Source organism: Numenius arquata, chromosome 11 (assembly GCF_964106895.1).
Source record: "Numenius arquata chromosome 11, bNumArq3.hap1.1, whole genome shotgun sequence".
Taxonomy (NCBI): Eukaryota; Metazoa; Chordata; class Aves; order Charadriiformes; family Scolopacidae; genus Numenius; species Numenius arquata.
This window is the reverse complement of record NC_133586.1, coordinates 3,060,330-3,085,962: the sequence shown is the minus strand read 5'-3', so window position 1 is coordinate 3,085,962 and position 25,633 is coordinate 3,060,330. Positions and strand designations below refer to the sequence as shown.

At 45.6% G+C, this 25,633-nt stretch overlaps 1 protein-coding gene across 16 annotated transcripts in view; it reads right to left on the bottom strand.

Moving 5' to 3' along the window:
* Window positions 1-1,005: 1,005 nt before the first annotated feature.
* DPP8 (dipeptidyl peptidase 8) overlaps window positions 1,006-25,633 on the bottom strand; it is a 29,632-nt gene continuing 5,004 nt past the window's right edge. For 2 of the 16 annotated variants that reach the window (XM_074156482.1, XM_074156474.1), the window contains 18 exons: window positions 23,567-23,679; window positions 22,426-22,599; window positions 19,176-19,344; window positions 17,804-17,914; window positions 17,288-17,416; window positions 15,303-15,364; window positions 14,167-14,267; window positions 12,854-13,031; window positions 11,452-11,611; window positions 9,928-10,007; window positions 8,631-8,783; window positions 7,857-7,992; window positions 6,935-7,080; window positions 5,522-5,668; window positions 4,958-5,110; window positions 2,776-2,918; window positions 1,964-2,075; window positions 1,006-1,360 (listed from right to left, as the gene is read on the bottom strand). In XM_074156482.1, the coding sequence (XP_074012583.1) occupies window positions 1,238-1,360; window positions 1,964-2,075; window positions 2,776-2,918; window positions 4,958-5,110; window positions 5,522-5,668; window positions 6,935-7,080; window positions 7,857-7,992; window positions 8,631-8,783; window positions 9,928-10,007; window positions 11,452-11,611; window positions 12,854-13,031; window positions 14,167-14,267; window positions 15,303-15,364; window positions 17,288-17,416; window positions 17,804-17,914; window positions 19,176-19,344; window positions 22,426-22,599; window positions 23,567-23,679 (2,390 nt within the window). In that variant the 3' untranslated portion in view covers window positions 1,006-1,237. Of the gene's footprint in view, window positions 1,361-1,963; window positions 2,076-2,775; window positions 2,919-4,957; window positions 5,111-5,521; window positions 5,669-6,934; window positions 7,081-7,856; window positions 7,993-8,630; window positions 8,784-9,927; window positions 10,008-11,451; window positions 11,612-12,853; window positions 13,032-14,166; window positions 14,268-15,302; window positions 15,365-17,287; window positions 17,438-17,803; window positions 17,915-19,175; window positions 19,345-22,425; window positions 22,600-23,566; window positions 23,680-25,633 lie in introns of all 16 variants that reach the window. The other 14 variants (XM_074156472.1, XM_074156473.1, XM_074156475.1 and 11 more) reach the window with 14 other exon arrangements.

Sequence of the window (25,633 nt, the reverse complement as noted above, 5' to 3'; positions counted from 1 at the left end):
TTAGTTAAAACCTCACTAGCAAAAACACAACTGGGACTGCATGTCCTTTAGGCTTAGCGGGGTTACTTTAAGCTATACAGAAGGGGGTTTCTCAAATACAGCATCGTAATCATGCTCCACAGCAGTGCTAGAAAGGACCCAGAAGGACTGAACAGAGTAGGAGCCTGGGAAACAGTCCCTCAAATAAAGCAGAAAATTCAATGAAACAATTCCTATTGCCTCACGGGTAGTGTTGGTAAGGTCTCTCCTCGCTAAACCCTCTGCAGACCTTTGAAATAGAGTACTGAATTTTAAAACTGTAACAGGATGCACACACCTCTATCATGCTGATGTGACAGTAAGAAAACAGTATTGCAAAACCAGCTCTAGAATGAACACCAGGGAAAAACGTCAGTGAGAAACGGGCTGCACTTTTAAGCTTGTTTTAAAATTTACAGTTTCAGCTCTTTGACTTAAGTTAGTTTGCATCTCAGAATAAAAGATTATTATGCCCATATCACAGTAAAATATCATTTCTCTTTCCCCCAGAAATCAAGTACAATCAGGACAGGATCTCAAGCTGCTGAAAGAAAAAAAGAGTATGGTTTATCCCGGGGAGAGAAGAAATCGTTGAAAAGAACCTGGCATCAAGTGGACTGAATCCAAAACTTAAATTCTTTAGGAGGCAGCTTAAAAGTCCTTCTTCTTAAAAAACAATTAACAACTAGATAGGTGATGTGTCTAACTTGTGTCCAGCTTCTAAGGAGTGAGATATATCTCTTTCATTAAGCATAAAAGCTATATGATAGCATTTAAAATGTAACACAAGTTGTAACCACTCAGGTAAACCCTTGCTGTGTAGTGAGTAAATCATCCAGTATTATATAATAAGATACCAAGGAACACACTGTAAAAATACATCAATTATGCCATAATGCTTTTAAAAAGTGAAGACCTGGTGCTGTAGAAGTATGTTATTTTCCGTTTCAGCTCCTCCCCCAAGAGAACACCCATGGTACTGCATTATGCCACAGACATTTGATTTTATTTACATCTTAAGCTTTAAAGTTATTAGGTCTCCGTACTTTAATTTCCTGTATGGCACCAAATTTACTTTTAAAAAAGTGTCTCCATGTGTGTGTACGTGTGTGTACATGTGGCAGGCACCAGAATGCAACGTTCCATGCTATTTTCTCTAGTTTCCTACATCTCCTCATTGGGAAAAGCAGCCAGTGGAGCAGAGTTCTGCAGAGGTCAGTTACATTGCCTTCAGGGCAGCAATACGAGAGCCCAGGTTCTCTTGCAGGTAATACAGTAGATGGAGTTCATAGTGCTCTCCCGACTCGGGTACCCTTATGCTGTGTCTCTCCTGAGGGTAGATCTAAAATATTAAAAAAAAAAAAAAAAAAAAAAAAAAAAAAAGTCATAAGTATCCACAAGAGTTGTAGGCACCAACATTTAAACCAAACATTTAAAGCCATATTTGAAATATTCATGTAATCTCCCTGCATTAACCCTGCCCTTGAGCTAAAACACCCCATCCTTCATCGCCTGAACTCAGAGACAACCCACTGCACCCTTTAACCCAGCCAGTGCTGTGCTGGGGGCGATCAGCCTGGCTCAACAGAGTCAGATCCTGTCCAGAGCTCCCAGTTCTGCAGTGTGGTATGGGATACCTGGGCTGCACCTGCACCGAACCAGCAGGGTTTAATTAAACAGATAACCCCGTTCCATACTGCACGAACGCTGCTGGTACTGCCTCCAAGTGGCAGATCTCCTCTGGAGCAGCCTTAACTGCTCTTAACTGCTCATTTGCCTAATATTTGTTTTTTGTTTGCTCATAACATCTTCCTTTGAAAAGACGTTAGGCTCAAGTACTAGTTTGATCCTAGAATTCCAACCTGCCCAGCATACCCAAGTTCCAATTTTGGACTCCCCAGTCCAAGACAGACACATTACCTTTACATCCCGGTTCTGGCCTTACCTGTAAGTCATACGGTTTCCCAGCTCTCACTAAAAAGCTGAGCAAAATACTAGTGTGTGCAAAGTGAACATTCTCATCCAAGAATCCGTGTAGCAGCAGCAAACGGTTTGGTCTGAGAAAAGCAAGAGACAAACATTTCTAGACAGCATCCCAGAACCTGCCAGTCATTTCACAGTCCGCACACACGCCTTCAAAATCACCCCACACAAAAAAAATGTTTGCACTGAAGACAGTGATTTCACTATTGTAAATTGCCCTGGATGGACATCTAGAGGAGGAAAGAATAGATTTGGGAGAAGTTCTTCATCTGTGTATCTTCTTTGTTCTCAGAAGTATTTCCTAGCTTGGACAGTACAACAGCTTTGCACTTGCTCAGAACCACTGCTGATTTTCAGCTCTTTGGCAAGGAAGCCCATGGCCTCAGCCCGCTGTGCAGACGACCCGGTGCTGATACGGCCTTGGAACGTGCAGAAAGCATCCTGATCAACTCATTTTTGTCTAGCTTAATGTGGCTCTAAAGCGCTGATCGTAATTGAAGAGATGTTTGTCACTTCTTTAGACATAAAAGATAGTCTTTAATTACAGCTAGCGTTAAGAGGGATTACTTGGAATGGCCTGTAACTACGCGAATGTTCATTCTAGTATTAAGTTTATTAGCGTTGGGTTTTGGTCTTTTAAAAAAATTATTATTTAATACTAGCATTTGTGATTCCATGATTCAACCGCCAAGAACAGGGAGATAAAAACGTGTCCATGGGGCTTGAACTTTCCTGGTAGGAAAAGCAGAAGGCAAAAGCCACAACCAAACTTACTCAGAAGGAAACTTCTCAGCTTGCATGGCCACCGAACCTAGGTAATACCCCTGCTCGTTGTGATCCGGGTGGCCCATGTAGCGCTCGGTGTAACCAGTGTCATAGAAAATCCACAGCGTGACGGGTGCCCCGGCAATGGCAACCTGCAAGTTCAACAGGGCTGTCACCACAGGGAGGGGAGTGACAAGACCTGACCCCCTGATCTGGGGATGTCCCTCCTTTCCTCCCTCCCACAGCTCCATCCCAGTGCAACTATAACTGTCCAACACACACTGATAAGTTTACAATCCACAGAAGAAAAGCAGGTCTCACTCTCCCTCCCACGTATCAGTGAAGTTCAGCTACGCCCTACATTGCTGAAAACAAGGAAAATCCTACAGACAAATCAGAAGCAAAATACTTCACTGAACACATCATCTGCTGAGGGAGGTGGATTTTGTCCAGAATGCAGAGTGCTCTGCTCTCAGGTTGTAAAACCTTTGTTCATTTGAATGTCTAACAGAAACCGGGATTGATAGCTCCCCAGGAGCAGCAAACTAGCTTGTGTCGCTACCAACCAGCTTGCAGAGAGGCTTGTGGAAAAAAACAATAAGAAAAAAAAAGCCACCAAAACCCCTTTGCAAGGCAGGTATTTTTAAAAGTAAAAACATAACAATCCTTAAGGACTTGAGACAAGTAATTATTAAACCTCCCAGGAATATTCAGATTGGATTTAGACAAAGCAAGAGCAGCCACAAAGAATAAAATACATCCCAAGAGCAATATCCAGCTCTTGCCACATCTCTACCTCTGAGCCTTGCCCAACAGCACTCTGCCCATTTACTGCAGTGGTCTAAAGTCACAAAATCACAAGAACCTCTCTTCAGTACCTCTCCCCATCCCCAGGTTGCCCTCCTGGCTGCTTCAGAACACACTGCAGCATGGGCAATTTGATCTGGAAATAGATCAGTCTGCAAAGAAACTATTTTCCCAGGGCAGGGAAGAGGGGAGGAGGAAGAGGAGGTGTCATTTTTCAGCAGGGTCATTTCCCCTAGTTGGTTCACGGCACAAAGAGCTTGGCTGACAAAAAGCGGGGAACGGTTGAGACTATAAAAGGTACCTTCAGCATAGGTGACCTGAGATTGGTACAGCTATACCAGCACAGTTACTGCAAGCTCAACAGTCCAACAGTTTAAAGCTCTCTTATGCAGCTCCAGAGAGTGAACATCCTTCTGGGCTCAGCGGAATGAGGTGAACAGTTGTTCCTCCTCACTCCAGCTCACGAGAACAGACTCAAATATTCCAGTAAAACTGGCCTGCCTGAACAGCCCCACACTTCTCTTACACACCAGGCTTGCTCTGCCCAAAAGCGCCCTGCTCACTTTAATGCAGGACCTCGTGGACAACACCGTACCTTCACATCAGGTCAAGATGATGTCAGGCTCATGTGGAGCTGGGGAAGCAAGTACAGTGATGGTGCAAGCACACTGTGCTCTTTGGGGTGGTTGTATCGTTTAAGAACGCCACACTCTCCTGAGGAGAAAAGCTGCAAACTTGTGTGGAGAGGCAGGAATGGGCAGCACTTAATTGCACAAATGCAATTTTCTGATTTGAGGAATCGCTGTCACTATTAATTATTGAGGCTGTATCGGTATCACTGCCTCTGAAAAGCTGAATCCCATAATTGTACCAGTACAGTCTCAATGTGAATACCAGTTCCAGACACCTCTCAGAACCCAATCGTGACAAGAAGCTTACAGAGGAAGAGCATCTCATCCCATGCTTCGCACAGAAACACAAGTGGACAGAACTGAGGAGACAACCCAAGGTTGCACAACTTATAACTGCTCTTGCAACATGCATTGATTGCTGGTTTCAAAAGGTACTGTGGCTTCTTAGCAGGCACTAGGCCTAAAGAGTGAACAGAATTTCAGATCCGTTGTCTGCGAAGTATCAAAAAAAATAACAAAAGCCTAGAAGCCTAATTAGAAATACCGTGGAAGAAATGCCTGCTAGAAAAGCAACTTCTCTCCAAAGTCACCCAGATAGAAGAGTCTTGAAGAAAACAGCCAGAGCGTTGTGTTCTCACTTGTCTAGAGCAAGTTCAAAAGTCTTTGTGCTGTGAACACCCATGGGAGGTTACATGATTAAGGGAAAAATACTGTCTGTACCACCAGAGTAAGTACTCAATGTATGAACATACCCTGAAGATATCTGACCTCTGCATTAAAGCCATAAGAGAGAGGTAGCCTCCGTAGGACCAGCCATGAATGCCAACGCGATCCAAATCAATGAAGTCATACTGCGACGCTAAATACTGCAGCCCTTCCACCTGGTCATCGATTTCGATTTGTCCCTGGGAGGGGAGAGAAAAAGGTAGGTTTTGTTAGTTCCAGACAAAAGTTATATTCTCAGCATTTCCAAAGGTAACCACTTCCAGACCTTTGCTGCTTCTGTTCGTACAGCACCCAACCACGTATCTGGTGGGAGTCAGAGACCTCCTTATGAACCACCTTGTGTTACACCCATCAAGCTGGAGTTGGTTCATAACCTCAAACCCCGACGTTATCTCTTTCCCACATTGAGTGTCCTTCCACCCTCAAATCCACACTGCTCAACTGCGCACAATTCCCCTCCCCAAATCTAGGCAGCGTCACGCAGACAACGCGGGGCATATGTGCCAAATCAGTGCTTCAGCTCAAATAACGCTGGGACTCAAATCCATCTCGGGCTGAAAATGAAGAACCAGACTCAGAGCTCCACTTACCATTTTGTATTTAAAGGCTCCTTCAAACTTCAGCCCTCGGTGGCAGGATCCCCTGTTGTCAATGACAACAACGCAGTAGCCTAAAGAGGCCAAAGTGTTCAAACGGAAATACTTGATTCCTTTAAATCGATTGTTCACCAGCTGTACCTGGAATAGAAGAGGAGCAATGACACAACCACGTATGTAACGGAATCCAGAGGTCACCTTTTGATTCAATTTCACATTTTATTTATCTTTACCCTCCTTTAAATATTTTATACATATTTAATGTTAAGTTTTCAAGATCCCTACTCCTTGCTGCAGGACTCCCTCTCCCTGCTTGTCGTCTGCTATCAAATAAACTCTCTTCCCCCAGCAAAAGCCATTCTGTGTCACTGATATGAAGAGCTGAACTGAGCTCCACTGCAGCACCGATGGGCACAGAGCAACAGGGGCAGCTGCTGACTGCACAACCCAGCCCCAAGCCTGCAGCTCTGCTCTTCCCTCTCTCTGTTCTTTCCCAGGAGAAGATCTTTCCCTTTGCCAAGTCTCACTCCAGCTACCATGGACCAGGGCAGAGTAGAGTTGGGGGAACCAAAGCAGGGCTAAGCAGCTCTACTAAACAGTGGGAGAAGGATGACAGGGGAGCAAGCACACAGTGGTGATGGTCAGTGCTAACAGAGAGCTCCCCTCACATGTGTATCACAGAATCACAGAACGATACGGGGTTGAAAGGGACCTCTGGAGATCACCCAGTCCAACCCCCTTACCAAAGCAGGTCCACCCAGAGCAGGTTGCACAGGAACATGTCCAGGGGGGCTTTGAATGTCTCCAGAGATGAAGACTCCACCACCTGTCTGGGCAGCCTGTTCCAGGACTCTGCCACCCTCACAGGAAAGAAGTTCCTCCTCACGTTTAGATTAAACTTCTTATGTTCAAGTTTGTGCCCATTACCTCTTGTCCTGTCACTGGGCACCACTGAAAAAAGACCGGCCCCACCCTCTTGACACCCACCCTTTAAGTATTTATAGGCGTTGATCAGGTCCCCCCTCAGTCTCCTCCAGACTAAAAAGACCCAAGTCCCTCAGCCTTTCCTCATAAGAGAGATATTCTAGGCCCCTAATCATCTTTGTAGCCCCCTGCATGGGGGAAGCGGAAACAAAGAATCCCTACGGAGACGGAGGAGATAGAAGAGGGAATGGGGACTATCTGCACTCCCCTTTCTCCCTGTTCCAGCTCTGCTACTCCACACCTGCTCTCAGACAAGTGGGAGTGCCTCCATCTATGCCCTGGAAACCACAATCGCTTACAGCACCTTCGGCCAAGCAGCTATTCACCTCAGCACAGAGCAAGAACTGTTCATACAGGACGTATGATGTATGTGGAGTGACGCAGGCCAGCCCGCCCCACTGCTCACCAACGTGCTGCGCTCACCTGAGGCCCTCCATAGATGAAGAGCACCGTGGGGTACTTCTTTCCAGGCTGCAGATTGTGAGGTTTGTACATCATCCCATAGAGCGTAAACCCTGTGGAGCTCTCGAAGGAGAAGACTTCTGGGGGAATGTAATCAGGAAGAGGGCCTGTCACGGGAGGGAACAGAGAGACTGGTTGAACGGGGAATGGATGAATGATGCAGCTCTGCTCCAGCCCTGCCCCATCACCAATCTCACTGCAATCCCAACGGAGCTCTCCCACACTTTCCAGTGGATGTGGCTGGGATTGGGCAGAGACCAGGAATGCCTCAGCCCTAGGGAAGCACTCTCAGTCCAGTCACATTCCCATCCCTGCTCTCCTCTGAGCAGTTGTAACTCTTCTTCCCTGACACAGCCATTACAGATATCCCATCCCTTCCTAACCCCACTTAAGACTCACTCCATGAATACATGGAAAGCCCAGGATACGGGATGTGCCTTAGGGCAGGAGAGATGAAAGGGAACAGAAACACAGTGGGAAAATCAAAGCCCAAGTAGCTGTCTCACAAAGACACGAGTGGGCAGCAGCACACAGCTATTTAATAAGTGTATATCCCTCCCCAGAAGCATGCTCGTTAGCAGGCACATAGCACAGAGTAAATGAGCGCACTTAAACCCCTCCCCTGATGCTAAAACTGGCTTTCCAGAAACTTGGCAATTTCCACTCTAAATTCCTTCATGGCCAGTTTATACCCATTTGTTCTGAGCTGAAAATGTCACTCCTATACTTTCAAGAACTCCTCACATGAGGTTACTCAAAAAAACCTCACACCGCATGAGGTTCAGAGGCAAATCTAGTCACCCACAACAGCAAGCACATTCTGGGATATCTTTCATTCTGTGATGCTGGTTGTCCTTTTCCAGTTCTTCATCCCCGTCATTACCTGCTGAATCTAAAATGGTAGCCCAGAACTCCTTTGTCCTGTGAGCTGCATCATCTTCGGGTCCTGTCAGCCGGTAAAGTGACACACAGTGCGGGTTCTTCTGATTACTGTACTTGCTGATGAACATGTCACAGTCCTAGGGAGAAAAATAATATTATCTTGAACTCCTCAGTGCAGCGGCACAAGCAAAAGTGATCATCTCTTTCTGCATTTAGATCTTTCAGATGACACTTACGGACCAAATTAACCCAGAAAGTCTGAGCTCTTTTGATAACAGCAGATAGACTCTGACAAGCTACAGTCCTTAGCAAGACTCAGCTATTAATGCTCCAAAACCAAAAAATACACCTGCAAAACCAATAGCGGCATGAGGACCTTGTAACACATCCTCTTCTGGGTAAAGCATTCCCAGCTGAACGGGCTACTGCTCCAGATGCCTGGAACCCCACCCAAAGCTGCCATGGGCTCATCTCCTCTGGTGATTGCTCCGTAGCCCACTTCAGGCCAAAAGAGCCAGGCTCGGTTTCAAACAGTTCATATCCTTTTGCCTGAAGCGAGCTGAAGAGCAACTGAACTGGGAGATCAAATCTGGTTTCCAGGGTGGGTTTATGCACTCAACTGTACAACATACAGGACCACATACCCCCATGTAAAATCTACTTTTTATACTCAAATACAGCCTTGTCTGCTGATTGCTGAAGGACAAGACTGGTGATAACCCACAGCACACCCAGCCAGCCCTGCCTACACAGGACCTCACAAGCAGACAGGTACCTGGCTGACACAGCAGGCATGAGAGTAACCCCGTTCTGTCAGTCGCTTCACTTCCCCAGGATTCTCGTAGTTAACAACGTACAAGTGATGCTCTAAAGGCGAGTCTTTTGTGCCTTGAAAGTACACCAGTTTTTTGGCTTCATCAACATAGATCTGTCAAAACCAAAACAAACAATACATCCTTCAATATTGGTTCTTGGCAAAACAACACCCAGTTGTACCACCTCCAAGTTTCACTCCCAGTTCCTCCTGCCCCACTTCCATAAAGCCGAGTTGTAGCCCAACAATCTGCAAGAAATAAGCCAAATGACTGTCCTTACTGTCCACAACACTGTCAGTTGATTTGCACTTCACACCTCGTTGCTTGGCTCTCTCTTGCAGGTCTTTTACTCTTCCCAGTCTCTCCTACTGTTTGCTTCACCAAATAACTCTGTCCCCCCATTCTTTGTCACGTCCCCATTCTTCGGACCCTTTCCCAAATCACATGTGATATAAATGACCCCAGAATGAAATCAAGGCAGCAGCTGACTGTAAGCACTGCCATGCTAGATATTCCTCAGTTGTCCCTGCAGACAGCAGAACAGATTCAAATGCAGGTGAACTTCCATATCTCATTTCCCAACCTCATTTCTAATTACCATTTTGGAAGGATTTCAAAGACCTTTACAAGGTCCAAACCAGTCACACAGTTCTCCTTGATCTGCTGTTTGATTCAAACGATCAAAGAACTCATCCAGCTCAGAGTTAGTCCCATCAGTTTAGGGAGCATTCCTTCCCCCCTTATGCAAGCTCACAACACACAAACACTGTGTATTCTGGCTAAAAAGAGACAGGACTAATAGATTTATGCTGATCGCTCCAACAAGCATGTCTTTATTCCAGGACAGCAGTTGGACACCATCACGATATCCCGCTGTTCACGAAACATGGAGTTTTCTCACTGCTGCCTCACCGTATTTTTGCTCTTTAAGCCTTGAATTTCGTGGGGAAAACTCCTTGTTGCCAAGGATCCACACAGAACACTCAGGAAAAGAAAGCCACCTAATGTTCCCTGTGTTGCTTTCCCACACTGCCAAAACCAGAGCTTATGGTCCAGAACAGCTATTAGAGGTGGAGAAGGATGGAAGTACACTGTAGACCAAAAAATCACACGTGATACATATGTTCAACCTCAATACCGGGAAGTGGCAAGGTCCACTCTTCTCAGGAAGCAGAGCCTCATTAATGGAATATGATTTGTGAGGCCCCAGCCATCACCTCCCTGCAGGATATCCGTGCAGCAAGAGCAGAGACTTACATTGGATCCATGTCTGCCAAGCACTTCCCATTCCCCACTGGTGATCGCTATCTCCTCTTTGATGGGGCACTTGAAATCACCTGCAAATAACCAACATACAAACAGAGATTTTACACTTTTACACGTTACAAAACACATGGCCACAATAATACTTGTTCCTTCAAAGCATATTATCTTGACTAAACCCAAAAGTAACCAGCTTTCACAGAAGACTCACACCTCTGCCAGCTCCACAGACAAACGTTAGGGCTAGTACTATTTAAAATTCTGTGAAATATATGTTTAAGGATTCAATCTGAGTACTAGACAGCTTGCTTGCCTTTTTTTTTTTTTTTAATATTTTGTCATTTGCATAGAAATAGAGGCTTTATACTGAAAAATGGGTGTGCAAAGGGACTCTCAGGTGTCAAACAACGGGGAATTTTGCAACAGGGTGGGGAACAACTCTGCTTTTATAGGATGGTTTAATTTCCCTTAGAATGAGGAAGATTTAGCGAGAAAAAGAAGTCAGGTGCATTCAGAGAAATCTTAACCCAGGGTATCTGGAAAAAAAAAAAAAACAACACCCAGTTGCCTGAAACTAGGAATATTAGGTGTATTTTTTGCACATGCAGAGATCAGTAAGTGCCTTCAACACACACCAAGTAAAATAAGTATCACAGCATATAACTGTGTATTAAAGAATACTTGCTGCGGAAAAACCACTCCAGGAGCTTTGCACGCAGCTGTATCGTGCATCTCAGCAAGATCAAACTTTGACTGCAGCTCAGAAGGACATGGCCCTTGAATTTTTTTGCTTGAAATCACTCTTGCTGCATTTCCATTTGCAACAGCTGCCCATAATTTTCTCCTACTGACATCTCTGTCTATACAGCAATACCATGATTGTTCTTAAGAGCAGAGAGGAATTCTCTGAATAGTTGTCATATCGTAGGTTTCGCTGCCAAGGAGGCACGTTCATTTTTAAAGGGACTAACATGTGGGCCCACTCAGACAGGGAGACCTTTTTATAGTGTGTTCAAGCCACGCTCTTTGTCAGCCTCTCTGCCACCAATCTGCTTGTAAAAGGTGGCAAGGACTATGTTGGTTTTACTTGCAAAATCAAGCAAGCCCTGAACTAACGTGCCTTTATTAGATACACTGGACCCTGCACGTCAGAGGTAGCCAAGCTAATGCTATAATGATTAACCTCTGGCAAAGCCATCACAGAAACGGTCCCAACATTGACAAGGAAAAGCCAACTAAGTGCATTTCACAGTATCTCAGGGAGCTTCTTTCCCATCTGATTGTTTGACACTTTGTCCCTCTAGTCCATGAGGAAGAATCAGGGTTAAAACTAAGGCATGCTGAATACAGAATAACCCCTGCACAATTTTAAGAGGAATGACTGTGCAGTGAAGTGCTTTCCTGGACAATAGCAACAGTTTCCAATAAGACAGTAATTCCTGCCACCTGGAAGGAGATTTATTTCCTCACGAGTCAGCAGCAAATGCCCAGTTAAAGCAAAAGAATATTTTCACTTACTTGGAGCAGGGAGGCCTCCAGACGACCGTTTATATTTGCTCTCCTTCAAAACCGAGACGACTTTGTACAGGTGCCGGAATCCTGTTTTACACTCAGAGGCAAAAATGAACTCTATCTCATCTTCATGGGTTTGAGGGAAAACATAGAAGATATCATGGATCTATGGAGACAGAGCAGTGGATTATTGTTATCAGCAGGACTTTGGCACTGAAGTCACACATGGTAAGTTCTTCTTACTGCTCAACACAGAAAACACAGCTCATGCTAGCAGGGTGCAGCACTGTCCCTTACTGGGAAGACCAGTTACGGTTATGAGCCCGGGGGCATCTGCAGACAGCGGCCACATATGCTGCACAGCACCAGGCTTTTTGCAGGTCTAACTTCTGGACACCAGATTAAGTTTTTCTGCACCTGCCTTTCTAGCTTTGATACGGAGGTGGGCCCAGCTCTGCAGATACCATGTGAGAGCCACCCAGAGCAGCCAGAGTGCAGTGGCCTCCTCTCACCAGTGCTGTCTATAAGCCCACAGGTGAAGGATTATTTAAAGAAAGATAAGCTGACATAATTTTCCCACTCATGAAGATGGTGGTTTTTGCTTCAAGGGGCAACCTTTTGAGGGACACGGGAGGATTTATGAGTTGCCAGTCAAAAACCATTCCAGCCAGTAAAAATAATGGAGAAAGGACAACCGACTGCACCATCCTGAAATCATGCAAACAGTAAACATGGTATGATAGAGAGCACTCGCTGTATAGAGATCATTCACTGGAAGGCTTTGTGCAAATGCTCTCCGCTGAAAGATCCAACTATCTGACAGTGATTGATGTTCCCAGGGCTTCCCACACCCTGGCACACCTCCAACAGGATGTCATTTTAGGGACATCGATCGTTATCTGCAGAAGCGTGAACAGCACTCATTTCTACAGCATTAGCCTACCACACCGGTGTCTGGTCTCACCGCAGAGGCGCTGGGACACACCTTCCAGAACACTGCACACAAATTCATTTCATCAGACCACACGTAGTTAAGGAGGGGTTTTAGTAACTCTTAGCAGGCTCTTGGGACTTTTTCACCCAATATCGCCTAGATACTTCTTTGTTGGCTGAAGAATACTTCACCTGTTGGCACTGCTGTTGGTGAACAACTAGCACCAAGAAGCCGGAGGGTGTCAATGGTTAACGCTGCGGCCACGGGGCAGCCCTGGAACGCCAGAGCCCTGGGCTCCGCTCCTTGTTCTGCTTTCACATCCCAAATCTCTCTGTTCTCTACATACTGTGAGCTCTTTACAGCAGGAAGCACAGAATATGCACAGAACTTGCACAACGGGAATATTCTCCCAGGTGCTGCAAGCAGGGCCTTGAACAGCAAACTGCCAGAGAAGGCTGAAATTCAAATTCTTACATTTATCCAGATGTCTGTTGTTTCTTCATAAATAATGAAAGGTGTAACAGAATCTGGTACAGCATCGATAAGTTTCTGTCTTTCCATTGCATCATCTTCTGTGGGGATGAATAATGCAGGAGGGATCAAGACTATCTGAAGACGAGTTTGGGAGCGATCCAGTAAGATGGACCAGATGCTGGTGAGGAGACAGATATTAGAGAAAATAACATGCAACCATGAATATTAGACAGGTCTGAAAATCTCAACAGACACTCATTAGCACTAAGCATTTTGAGGGAGTCAAGAATGTTCAATTTCAGATTAAGCACAAAGCCACATGTAAAATTTCACCCACATAAACAAATCTCTTCCACAACACACGAACTTATTTCACTTCATTTCGATTTTGCATAAGCACTGCTGGTTCAAAAGTTTAATTAATTCTATTCTCCCAGATTTGAATTGTGCTTTAGGGGAGAAAGAGAAGAGAAAAATCAGAGGGAATAATGAAACAGAAAAGTTTAAATTTAAATTTCAGGATACTTGTGAAAATGCTAATATTTTAAATCTATACCTGGCAGAGAATAATACCTGGGCACCTAAATGGACTGGCAGCAGACCTTGCCATACTTCTGATGACTTTACGTGTAGCTCTAACAATAATCCTGCAAAAAGCAAGATAACGGAGCAAATGTGCCCCTGAATTTCTTCCACATTTTTTTTTTGGGGGGGGACACTGAATTAAAAAGGTGAAATCCATCTTTAGATTCAAGAACTGGAGAAGTGCAATTCTGCAGAAGCTTCTGGTGAGTTAGAAACACTGTACTACATCATCTACAGGGTTAAAAATGACATGCAAATGTAAGTAGCACTTACAGCAGGTTTTCTGATCAGTAAGTCTGGTCAGCAAGGATGGTCCAGTGGTTAGGGCGCTAGCCTAGGGCCTGGGGGACCTGGGCTCATTTCTCTCCTCAGCCACAGACTTCCTGTGTGACCCATGGCAGGTCACTTAGCCTCTCTGGGCTTCAGTTCCCCATCTGTAAAATGGGGACAATAGCACTGCACTCTCTCCCACAGGGATGCTCAGAGGACACATACATCAAAGGCTGCGAGCGCCCAATACCAAAGCAGCAGGGCCAGGTACCAGAGAAAGAGGCAAGGAGGACTCCGTTTTGGCTTTTGGAAAAATTGTCCCCTTTGCACAAATTAAGTTTGTAGCAATGTAAAAATGAAAGCAGGCTTAAGCTTGAAGAAGACAAGAGACCACTACATTCTGCTTCTAACTGTAGTGCCCCAAACCCTCTAAGCAGAGACAGGATTAACATACGCACTATTTTCCTTCTGGCGTCCACCCAGCTCTAGCAATGTACTCTACTCCTTCAAAGAGGATCTCGAACGGCTGAACTAGCTCTTTATCCACAACATCTGCAATCTGTTGACAAAGCAGCAATTCAGTGACACTGAGATGAACCCCCACAACCAGTTTTCATGCACGATGAGAGAGTCTGGACACAGAAGACTTCTTCTGTGCAGCTCAGCCAATTTAGATTGTTCAGCCTTTGCAGCACAGGGGATTCAACCCCGTCTGTAGCCAGACACCAGCACAGCCAGGGCTGGGACTTGAGAAATCTGGATGCTGCTCACAAATCCATCGCTCATCTCGGACAAGTCACTCGAACACTCAGTCTCCCCACGTAAAGGGGAGGTGATTTGTACCGAGCTATTTTGTAAGGTGTTTTCATCGGTAGATGTTGAACATCCTGCATGACATCCAGTTATCAACGTGGTTCTAATTCATGCTATGCAGTTCTGCAGTCTGTCCCTGCTGGGACTGGGAACAAGTCACAGTGGTACCCCAAGGGTTGTGACGGCTTTCCCTGCCTTTGCTGGCTGACGTCAGCAGCGCTATCCCAGCAGGTGACTTGATGGCTCAAGCAGCTCAAGAGTAGATAGAATCCCACTAATGCATGGCTGTTACTGTATCTGTTTGGTAAGATTAATTTCCCAACTGTCCGAAGATCTTGGACTGAGCTATGGAAATTTCTGTATCTGTTAAAAAATCCCAGGGTGAAAGCAAAGTTCATCTCTTTCCATATGTCCATGCTTTTGTAAGGTGATATATTCTTTTTGCAGTCAAATTTTCCCAGTATCTGTAGCCAATCAAGAGATCTGTCACATAAGAAGGTCTAACCATCCACACCTAGAATATTCTGCTCTGCAGCTGAGTTCATTAACCAGCGGTAGGGAAGGAAAGCACAGCCTTGACAAATACTGCTGTACACACAGACACCAAGTATCCGCAGAGGAATCAGCCAAGTGCACTGCCTCCAGAGAAGCCGTTAAACTCTATCAACCAAGAAAAGTTTATTTGTACTGAGCTGGTAAATGAATTGTACCAAAAAAAAAAAAAAAAAAAGAACCACAGAAATGATATTTGTTTGGAAAACAAGCAGAACATAGAACTTACTCTGCCTTCCGCATTGATTGTCACTTCAGATATCTTGAAAGTGACCTTTGGATTTGCTGTACCTATAAAAACAGATGTTAGCAGTCAGGCACTGATTGTTTGCTTCCAAGAGGGCAGACGAACTGTGGATTACTGTGGTGTTATCCATAGAGAACTGGAGAAGGCAAACAGCAGAATGCTCTTTGATCAAATAGCCTACTTGCACGTGTGAGAGACAGCACAGAATGAGGCAGGGCAAAAGACTGCAAACACGGGGCAGACTCAGTGGATGTAATCCTGCAAACAGATCTGATCAAGAGCCGTGCTACTGTCACAGCCCCAGCCAGTCTTCCCTCCCACAAAGGATGCACGGACTAGTTGGATGTAAATGCTCAGGAGTGATCAGGATGGCAAAGCAACCTTTGGTTTACTCTTTGGCTGTTATTCTTGAGGTCATGCATAAGAAGTGACCCAGTGCTAAAAAGCATCTTTGGAAATTAGAGCAACTCTCGTTTAAAAACCTATTGCCGTGACTGGAGTGGTGAAGATGACAAAGCTATGTATTTGTGTTGATCAATGAAAATCTAAAGTGAACTCTTTACAAAAGCCGGCACAAAGCAGCAACTCATCCTGCAGTGTTAAATGTCAGGGCCTGCTCCACAGCAAAAGTGGAGATTTCTATAAAGAGTGAAGCCGCTGCCAGTCGATCCACAAGAAGCCACATGTGGCAAATTCCATGTACTCTGAATATTCTCCATGCTGCTGTGAAGTACTCCCACTTCATCAACCTGGTTTATTTACAAAAACTGATGCACTGAGGTGAAATGACTTGCCTTGGGCCACAGTGCTGGCCAATTTAAGTACTTACCTTCTCCCTGGGAAGAATTTTCTCCACTACTTCAAGCTCTGCCCTCATAACAACCCACAGAAAAGGGCAGTTCAGACTGGAAGCGAAGGCCCAGAGATTAAAACCTAGGAGTTTTTGTTTTTAAAGGAATTTGGGCTTTCATTGGCTTGTTTTCCTAAACTGCTGAAACATAGCATTGGGCAAAGCTGTGACAAAATACCCTCAGAAATCTGGGTGTACACAAGCGTCAAAAAACCCATGAGAAGTCATCTCTCTTTTCCTAGGCTAACACCAAGCCTTTCTTCCTCCTTGAAACAAGTAGTAAATCAGGATCATAACCAGAAAACTTTTCCCAATGGATGAGGAAATCCACAAGATCTGAATGAATTCTGCAGGGAACCACCATCATCTATCTGTGAGCAACGTGCTCTGCTGTAACAGCAGGGAAATCTCAGAAGAACAAGGGTCAGACTGTTCAGATTTGCCCCATACACCTGACACATGCCAGTGAATCGGTCCCCAGCACATCTGCATAAGTCTTCCTGCTTTCCTGATTCCAATGGCATTCCATTTAATATGCTTCAAGCCTGCCCTCACCCCTCTACTGCTGAAGCCTCCAGATCATACGCTGTTTGAAAATGTAACAACAGGATTTTTTCCGGTACCCTGTAACCATGCCGAGTTCATTGTTCAAAGTCCAAGAACAATCACAGAGACCAGAAGTCCTCCAAAACTTAAACTGAGGGCACTGCCAGCAGCTAAACAGAAAGCCTCCCAAAAAATCAAAACGCCATAGTTTTGCAGCAATTCCCTCAGAGACACAGGGCTGTAATAAGAATCAACAACTTGGATCTGCCAGGATCTGAGACAGCAGCTCCAAAATAGTGACAATCAGATAGGGTTTCCGCCAACTCCCGAGACACCCAGACTGAGCTCTGAGTAACCACATGGCTGGAATATCAGCAGTCACCAGTGACTAATGTAACCTCCCCAGCAGCAGTCCCCAAAACACATTTCCACCACCTGGACACCAATTCAAAGCCTACTCAACACCTCTCCAACAACCCTCTGCTCCAGGCGAGGAGAGTCACTGCTGTGCCGCACATGGAATAAAATATGTGTCTCCCAGAAACAAAGATGTAAGGTATCAGGTTCTCACCAGTTTTGGGGTACCGGAAAGAATCTGTTCTTCTTGTCTCCAGCATGGGCGATGTGACATGAATAATTTCCACCTCTGACTCATCATTTTCTTCATAAAGAATTCGAAGAACTTTACCCCCGTTCATTGCTGTAAATGAATTAACATTTCCTGGTCAGAACAGCTCTCATCAGCAGTTTTTGCAGACATCAATATTCTCTCGGAAGCACAAGCAGGTTGGAAGGATGAAGAAAAATCCAACAAAGTCTGGGATTTACGTTTCATTAAGCAAAACACTCTAAGACTCTTACAACTCCTACCACTGTTGTGAGAAGGAAAGTCTCTTCCCCCAATAACAGTTCACAAGGTCACTGTAACATGCCCATCACTGCAGATAGTTCAAAAGGAGCTATGAGTTGAAGGTTCTTATCTTGCATAAAGACAAATAACAGAAAAAAAAATAACTCTGCACGGGACAGCATAGCAGGGAGGGGATCTACTTGTGCCTGTCAGACACACTGGATCCACCATACTTACTTGGCTGGGCCTTTGGGCTCCACCAGTAGCCAGTGTATCTGTCAAATTCCTCCTGCAGCACGAAAGTAGCCACGCCAGCAGATTTTGGATCCTCCTCAACGCTGGCCAGGTCTAAAAAAAGACACAAAAGAATCAGTTCATGATGTACTGCTGAATCAAAGCAGTTCTGCATTATCCTAAACATGGCCCAAGTTTACCCCCGGGAACAATTACACGATAATAAATCTGATTTCTCAGCAGATTTGTTCTCTGCTTCTGCCGTGTTCTGTTGATTTACTTAGGGAGAATCTATTCCTCTCTGACATGGCAACTTCTTTTAGGAAAGGAAAGCGATCCACCCTTCTTTCTCCTACCCAATTAGTCTCTCAATTTTCTACGTACTAATTGAAGAAAGAAAATGTGCTTTCTACCTGAGCTCTGTGAATTGGAACCAGAACTTTTAAGAAAATCAAAGAAAAAAAAAAAAAAAACAAAAAACAAAACAACCCCAAACCTTTCTGAACAACTGAAATGGAAAATATCAGAAAATGATTCAGAAAAATGAAAGCATCAGTATTTCATTCACTGTACAAACCGAAAGCAATAGACTTACATAACATCTCAACATGATGACATATCCATAGGGCTTCAATATTTTTCCTGTTACCCTGGAGGTAACTTAGCAGCACTCCATAAATAATTATCATCTGAGAAGGAGTCATTGCTACAGTTTATTTTTAATGTACTTACATAATATTTTAATATTTAACATTTAAATAAGATAAAGCATTATTATAAAGTGTCAGCATTTTTAATTTAACTAGAATTTAAATGATATAGCTCAAACACAAAGCATGATTAAAATACAACACAATCAAATTTTTGAAAAGCGCTTTATCCACAATTTCCCATTTTCCTTCCTCCAGGATATATATGTCTAAAACAGATTTGGAGAGGGCAAGAAGAGAGGACCTAAGTTACTAAGTGTGAGGGGCCAGCAGAGGCCACATGGCTGTTCAGAAACTGCCTGTATTGCTTCTAAAAGGCCTGCAGCCTGATTTCACTGACAGAAACTTTCCTTCAGCTCTCTTCCGCCCACAGCTCCTCCACACAGAAAAGGCTGTTTCCAGTAAAAATGAATGTGCTGTGTTTCAGCAGAAGAGCCCTTCCATATGTATTCAACAAATAACTCACTCTGCCAGATTCCACAGTGGAGGGAAAAGAATCATCCCACAATATTTGCACTAGAAGAAACACTTAGAACATGACAAACAAGGTGGAAACAGTGTCCATTCCCCCAGATTTCAGAAGAACCCCTACTGCCATTGCTTAATTCAGTCTAGCAAGAACAAGTGCAGAGGAGGTGCAGAGATTTTCATTGAGGATGCATTACCATTGTGCACAAATGTTAGCCTCCTTTCTTCTCTGGTTTCTATATTAGATATCCAGATGTCATTGCTATGGATAAATGCAATCCAATTTGGATCAGCAGGACAAAGCTTGGGATCCATACGGATATTTGGACAACTGGTCTCTACGAGAATAGGTCTTAAAGGCTGTTGCTGTTTGAAAGAAAAAAAAAAAAGCACAGAAAACAACGATAACACATGGACAATTAATTACAGAAACTAAACTGGGCTACCAGAAGGTCTCTAAGACCACCGTAGCGTGGACACCGACTTCAAATACACAGATTTACAACAGAGGAATCTTACCAATTTTAAACACCGAAAAAATAATACGCAGATATTTTATAGGGAAAGTTGTGCTTTCTCCATGGTTGCACAGATCCCACCAGGGCCTCACTCAGCAGTGCTGAGGATTAGCCACAAATCAGAAGGCAGCTCGTCTAGGGAAGCCTGGCACGCTCTTAAAAACAGCACCCTAAGTAGGGGCTGGCAGGACATACAATCTTGTCCTCCAAAAGCAACTCAGGGTACAGTAAATTCCCCCTGACAACAGGGTTAGACAGACATCAGGCATTTGTTATAATAATAAGAAAGTATTTCAGCTTTGAAGTCCAACTTCAGCACCAGCAGAGTAAACACTGCTTGTTCTGGAAGTTACACAGCCTAATCTTGTAACACACACAGCACTAAGTGCTGAACAGTGACCCCTAAACCACAGCTTGGGAACAAAAGCTGCTTCTGATGTGACTTCTGACTACGGGAAAGAGCATGGAGGCTTTGTGTGACTTTTTATTGGCATTGCTGCTCATGAAAAACCAACAAAAGAGAGAGACCGCCGAGAGAGACCAGCTCCAGTGAAGGTAAGTCCGCACTGGGGGAGGGAATAGCGGCAAAAAGGATCGGCAAGGAGCTCTTTTTGAAGGCTTTTGAAGCCGGGCAGAGCGGCTAGTCTGTGCCGGTAGCTGGTGGGCGGGCTGCTGAGGCAGCATGGGCAGAGGAGGTTCTGGTTGAGGAAGGCCAGTCGAGTGAGGATGTAGATGATGGGCAATCTACATCACAGATGCCTCCTCAGTCAAATAAGCATACACCCCAGATCACCACTACACCCACAAGGAGAAAAAGAAGGGTTATAGTTGTTGGTGACTCCTTCCTAAGGGGGATGGAGGGCCCAGTACGCCGTGTGGACCCTCCTCGGAGGGAAGTCTGCTGCCTTCCTGGAGCCTGGGTTAAGGACACGGGGAAGGAATGGGGAAGTTGATGAGGCCTTTTACAATCAGCTCAAAGTAGCCTCGCAATTGCAGGCCTTAGTTCTCATGGGGGACTTCAATCATCAGGAGTACAGGAGGTTCCTCCAGTGTACTGATGATAACTTAACTCAGCTGGTGGAGGAGCCAATGAGGAGAGAAATACTACTGGACCTAGTGCTGACAAAGAGGGACTGGTGGAGGACATTAAGGTTGGGGGCAACCTTGGCTGCAGTGACCGTGGAAAGATAGAGTTCAGGATCTTGGGCTATACGCGCAAAACAACAAGTAGGACTGAAACCTTGGATTTCAGGAGGGCTAACTTTGACCTCTTCAAGAAACTGCTAGGAGAAATCCCACGGGATAGGGTTCTGGAAGGTAGAGCCCTCTCTCAAGAGAGCTGGTTGATATTTAAACATCACTTTCTCCAAGCTCAGGATCAGTGCAACCCCAAGAGCAAGAAATCAGGCAAGGGAAGCAGGAGACCTGCATGGTTGAGCAGGGAATCTCTTAAAAAACTCAGGTGGAAGAAGGAAGTTGACACTGAGTGGAAGAAGGGACTGACCACTTGGGAAGATTACAAGAATGCCACTAGAGTATGCAGGGATGAAAGAAGGAAAGCCAAGGCCTCCTTGCAATTAAAGTTGGTAAGGGATGTCAAAGTCAACAAGAAGGGTTTTGTCAAGTACATTGGAGGCAAAAGGAAAACTAGAGAAAATATGGGCCTGCTGTTGAATGAGACGGGTGCCATGGTGACAGAGGATGCAGAGAAGGTGGAGTTGCTGAATGCCTTCTTTGCTTCAGTCTTTACTGCTCAGGCCAGCCCTCAGGAGCCGCAGACTTTGGAGGAATGAGAGAAATCAGAGAAAGTCTGGACAAAGGAAGACTTTCCCTTGGTGGAGGAAGACCAAGTTAAGGAACAGTTAAGTAAACTGGATATCTACAAGTCCATGGGTCCTAATGGGATGAACCCGCGAGTGCTGAGGGAGCTGGCAGAAGTCATTGCTGGGCCGCGCTCCAACATTTTTGAAAGGTCCTGGAGGACAGGCGAGGTGCCCCAGGACTGGAGGAAAGCCAACGTCATCCCAGCATTCAAGGAGGACCTGGGAAACTACCTCTATCCCTGGAAAGCTGATGGAACGGCTCGTTCTGGGTGTCATCTCAAAGCATATGGAGGAAAAAGAAAGCTATGAGAAGTAGTCAACACGGATTCACCAAGGGGAAGTCATGTCTGACTAACCTGATAGCCTTCTACGATGGCATGACTGGTTGGATAGATGAGGGGAGGGCGGTGGATGTTGTCTACCTTGACTTCAGCAAGGCTTTTGACACAGTCTCCTACAACATCCTCATAGGTAAGCTTAGGAAGTGTGGATTAGAAGAATGGACAGTGAGGTGGATTGAAAACTGGCTGAAAGACAGAGCTCAGAGGGTCGTGATTAGGGGCACAGAATCTAGTTGGAGGTCCGTAACTAGCGGTGTTCCCCAGGGGTCAGTACTGGGTCCAGTCCTCTTCAATATATTCATCAATGACCTGGATGAAGGGATGGAATGTACCCTCAGCAAGTTCGCTGATGATACAAAACTGGGAGGGGTGGCTGACACACCAGAAGGCTGTGCCGCCATACAGCGAGACCTGGACAGGCTGGAGAGTTGGGCAGAGAGGAACCTGATGAAATTCAACCAGGGCAAGTGTAGTGTGCTGCACCTGGGGAGAAATAACCCCAGACACCAGTACAGGTTGGGGGCTGACCTGCTGGAGAGCAGCTCTGAGGAGAAAGACCTGGGAGTCCTGGTGGACAATAGGATGACCATGAGCCAGCAATGTGCCCTCGTGGCCAAGGCAGCAAATGGCACCCTGGGGTACATCAGGATGCTAGTGCAGCAATAGCTGATGATCATGCTCTTTTGCTTTCACTCCAAGCCAAAGGAGCTTCTAGCCAGGGCAAAGAGTACTAAGTGAGACAGGAGGAGAGATGAGTAAACTCACCGTGAATCCATGAGGGCCTCCGTCTTTTACATGATAAATTCCACTCCCAGCCTGAAACAGAAAAGTGCCGCTTTCTTGGTGGTAATCGTAAGAGGCAATCCCAATGGTGCCAATTCGCTTCCTCTCCCGCAGCAACTCCTCTTCGCGAGAGTACATCCCATAGTCCAGGATGGCCTGAATACGGGCAGAGAAGCAGAATCAACACCTCTGCTCTGTGTGTCTTACTACACTGTCAGAGCGTCTCTGTGTGCCAGGCTTCCAGGAACAGATGGCTGTACAGACACCCTCCTCCTCCAGAATCCTGCTGGCGGCTAGAAGCCCACTCCTGCTTGTCCCTCTGCCACCAGCACTTGTAGGTGCAGGCCACGATCGGATCCTACACAACTGTAAACCCGACAGCCACTTCTCCCATAGCGAGGCTGGCGTTATTTCCAATATTCACTGGTGTAAAAAAGATCAGACCGAAGGTCTGTTATTTCTAGAACGAGCAGGAGAGTCTTTGCAAACTTCTGCAAAGATACAGAGTGACTGGTCCGGTGGGAGGAGAGCGCAGCATGAGTTTTATGCCTGGCTGACAGCCCCAGGAAATCACATGGGGAAAAAACACACCTAATTCCACATGGGGTTTGTCCCACCTCCTCCAACCCACCCCGGTGCATGAGGTAGGACTGGTGTGGGCTTCCTATACATGGAGGTGAAAAGGGGACACGCGTCCCCGTGAGTGGGCAAGGGATCTTCTGCTCCAGCATGAGTCACGGAGCCACTGACTGATCCTCAGGGGGTGCTCATCACTTTCCCCTGCAAGACAGTGATTACTGGAGCCTACAGGCTCCTTCGGCAATCCCCAGGATCTCACAGCAGAGAATTTGATGCAAATTAGCACTTGCAATCTCTGACAGCAAAGGAGGAATCATCCAGCACACACAGTTTTTATGATGCACAAGGGCTGTAGCTCCAAACACTGCTGAGAAAAGCTGTGCTTGTTTTTGAGATGGCTGTGGAATTACCCAAGTGCAAGGAGAATCTTAAAACATTTAAGACCATAAACTCCAAACCTTAATGACAGGTTGCTTATAGGTGCAACCCCAAAGCCTGTGTACTTGCTATGGTGCCAAGAAGCAAGCAAGAAATCAGGACCCACCGGAAAAAGATCCAACAGAGGCTTCCAGGAAAGCAACAAGACGGCAGCTTTGTTTACAGTTTTGGGAATTTCAGAGTAGAAGAGCGTGTTCTCCCTGTTCTCCCCAGACATTGCTATTGTGAAAGTGAGAAGGAAAAAAAAAGTATATTAGCGTTCTGTTAATAACCCAAACACTCTCAAAGGATACCAAGGAACAGTTTCACAGGCCCTTCCTACCAGAGAAAGTACTGACAGCCTCTGCACTGCAGCCTTGCTCTGGGAATTCCCTGCTTCACAGAAATTCAAGTCACAGAGAAGATAGAGAACAAGGAAATACACCCAGGCTTACCCCATGCTGCCTGAAGTGTATCTGGGTCTTCTTGAAGACTGGGGACCCTTTTATTTTATAAGCTTTTAAAATCAAGGACGGTTTGTCTGTCAATTCTCCTGGCTGGAATAGAGCATGATGCGGCTTGTGTTTCAAAGATAATGTGTCTCTAGGAAGGTCTGAATGTCCCTTTCCTGCTCTTCTCCCTCAGTGTTATTCAGATTCCCGAAAACTCCTGCCCTGGCACAGGGGGATCAGCCCAGAGGGTGCCAAGATGTGCCCTGGGGAAGGTCAAGCCTGATCTACAGCTCAGGAAGTGGCACGTGGGAAACCAGAGCTCCTTTCAGCTGGGGGCAGCCTTAACCCACCCTCAACAAGCTTGAAATCAGCATCACTCAAGGATTATTACCCCCATCCTCTGAAAAGGGGAAAAAGAGACAAATCAGCAGCCTTCTGACTATGTCACTGCACAGCACACGCAAAGACTCTGTGAATGACAAATCAGAGCTTAAGCAACAAGCCTAAGCAGCAAGCAATGGGGCTAGAACATAGAATCATAGAATGGTTAGAGTTGGAACGGACCCTAAAGATCATCGAGTTCCAGCCCCCCTGCCATCAGCCAGGGACACCTCCCACTAGAGCAGGTTGCTAAAAGCCCCATCCAGCCTGGTCTTGAACCCTTCCAGGGATGGGGCATCCACAACTTCCCTGGGCAACCTCTTCCAGCGTCTCACCATCCTCACAGTAAACAATTTCCTCCTAATATCTAATCTAAATCTCCCCCCTTTCAATTTAAAACCATTACCCCTTGTCCTGTCACTACACTTCCTGACAAAGAGTCCCTCTCTGGCTCTCCTGTAGGCTCCCTTCAGACATTGGAAGGCTGCTCTAAGGTCTCCCCGGAGCCTTCTCTTCTCCAGGCTGAACAACCCCAGCTCTCTCAGCCTGTCTCCATAGGGGAGGTGCTCCAGCCCTCTGATCATCTTCGTGGCCCTCCATGGTTCTGGCTCCTAGGCCTTTGCTCTGCCTATCGCTTCTCCTCCTAACCCAGTCTTCCATGAATTTATGTTCGGCTGGTGCAGCTTTTGACAAAAGCATTCCTCTACCACAAGCCCTGCTCCAAAAAGCCACACAGAAGGTTGCTCACAGTGTCACTTACAGTGGCAAATCACTTCAAGCACAGCTGCAATTTAGAAATGCAGATATATCAAATGAACACTAATTAGTGAAACAATGCAGAAGTGAGGCACTGAGGCCAAGAACCATAAATTACATTAAGTTCTTCATTATCAAAACCAAAAACGTTGAGAAAAACATCTCTTTAAGCTGCCCCCAGCCTACATTGCTATTTAATCCCTCCAGAATCCCTGGAAAACCTACTCCATCAGTAGCTGAGGCACAAAGAACTTTCAACATCATAATCTCTGTTTTGGAAGGAAACTTCAAAGGAGAAAAAAGTTCTACCCACTAGTTGTAATTACGAGTAAGGAGATCTAACTGACATAGCCTCTGGAAAGGGGATATCGTACTTGGAAAATGGACCAAACAGACTTAACATGTCCTGGGGAACATGCCCCAAAAGACATTGCACAGTTCTTTTCCAGCTCCACCAGGCCTAATGGGTCACCTCCGCCACACCATTTCTGTGGGAGATTATACGGCAAGTTTGAATGAGACATTACGATCACGATCATGACATCTGACCAGACAATCTGGCCTGAAACGCGTTCTGATATAACTGCCAGAAACACTGAGTTCTC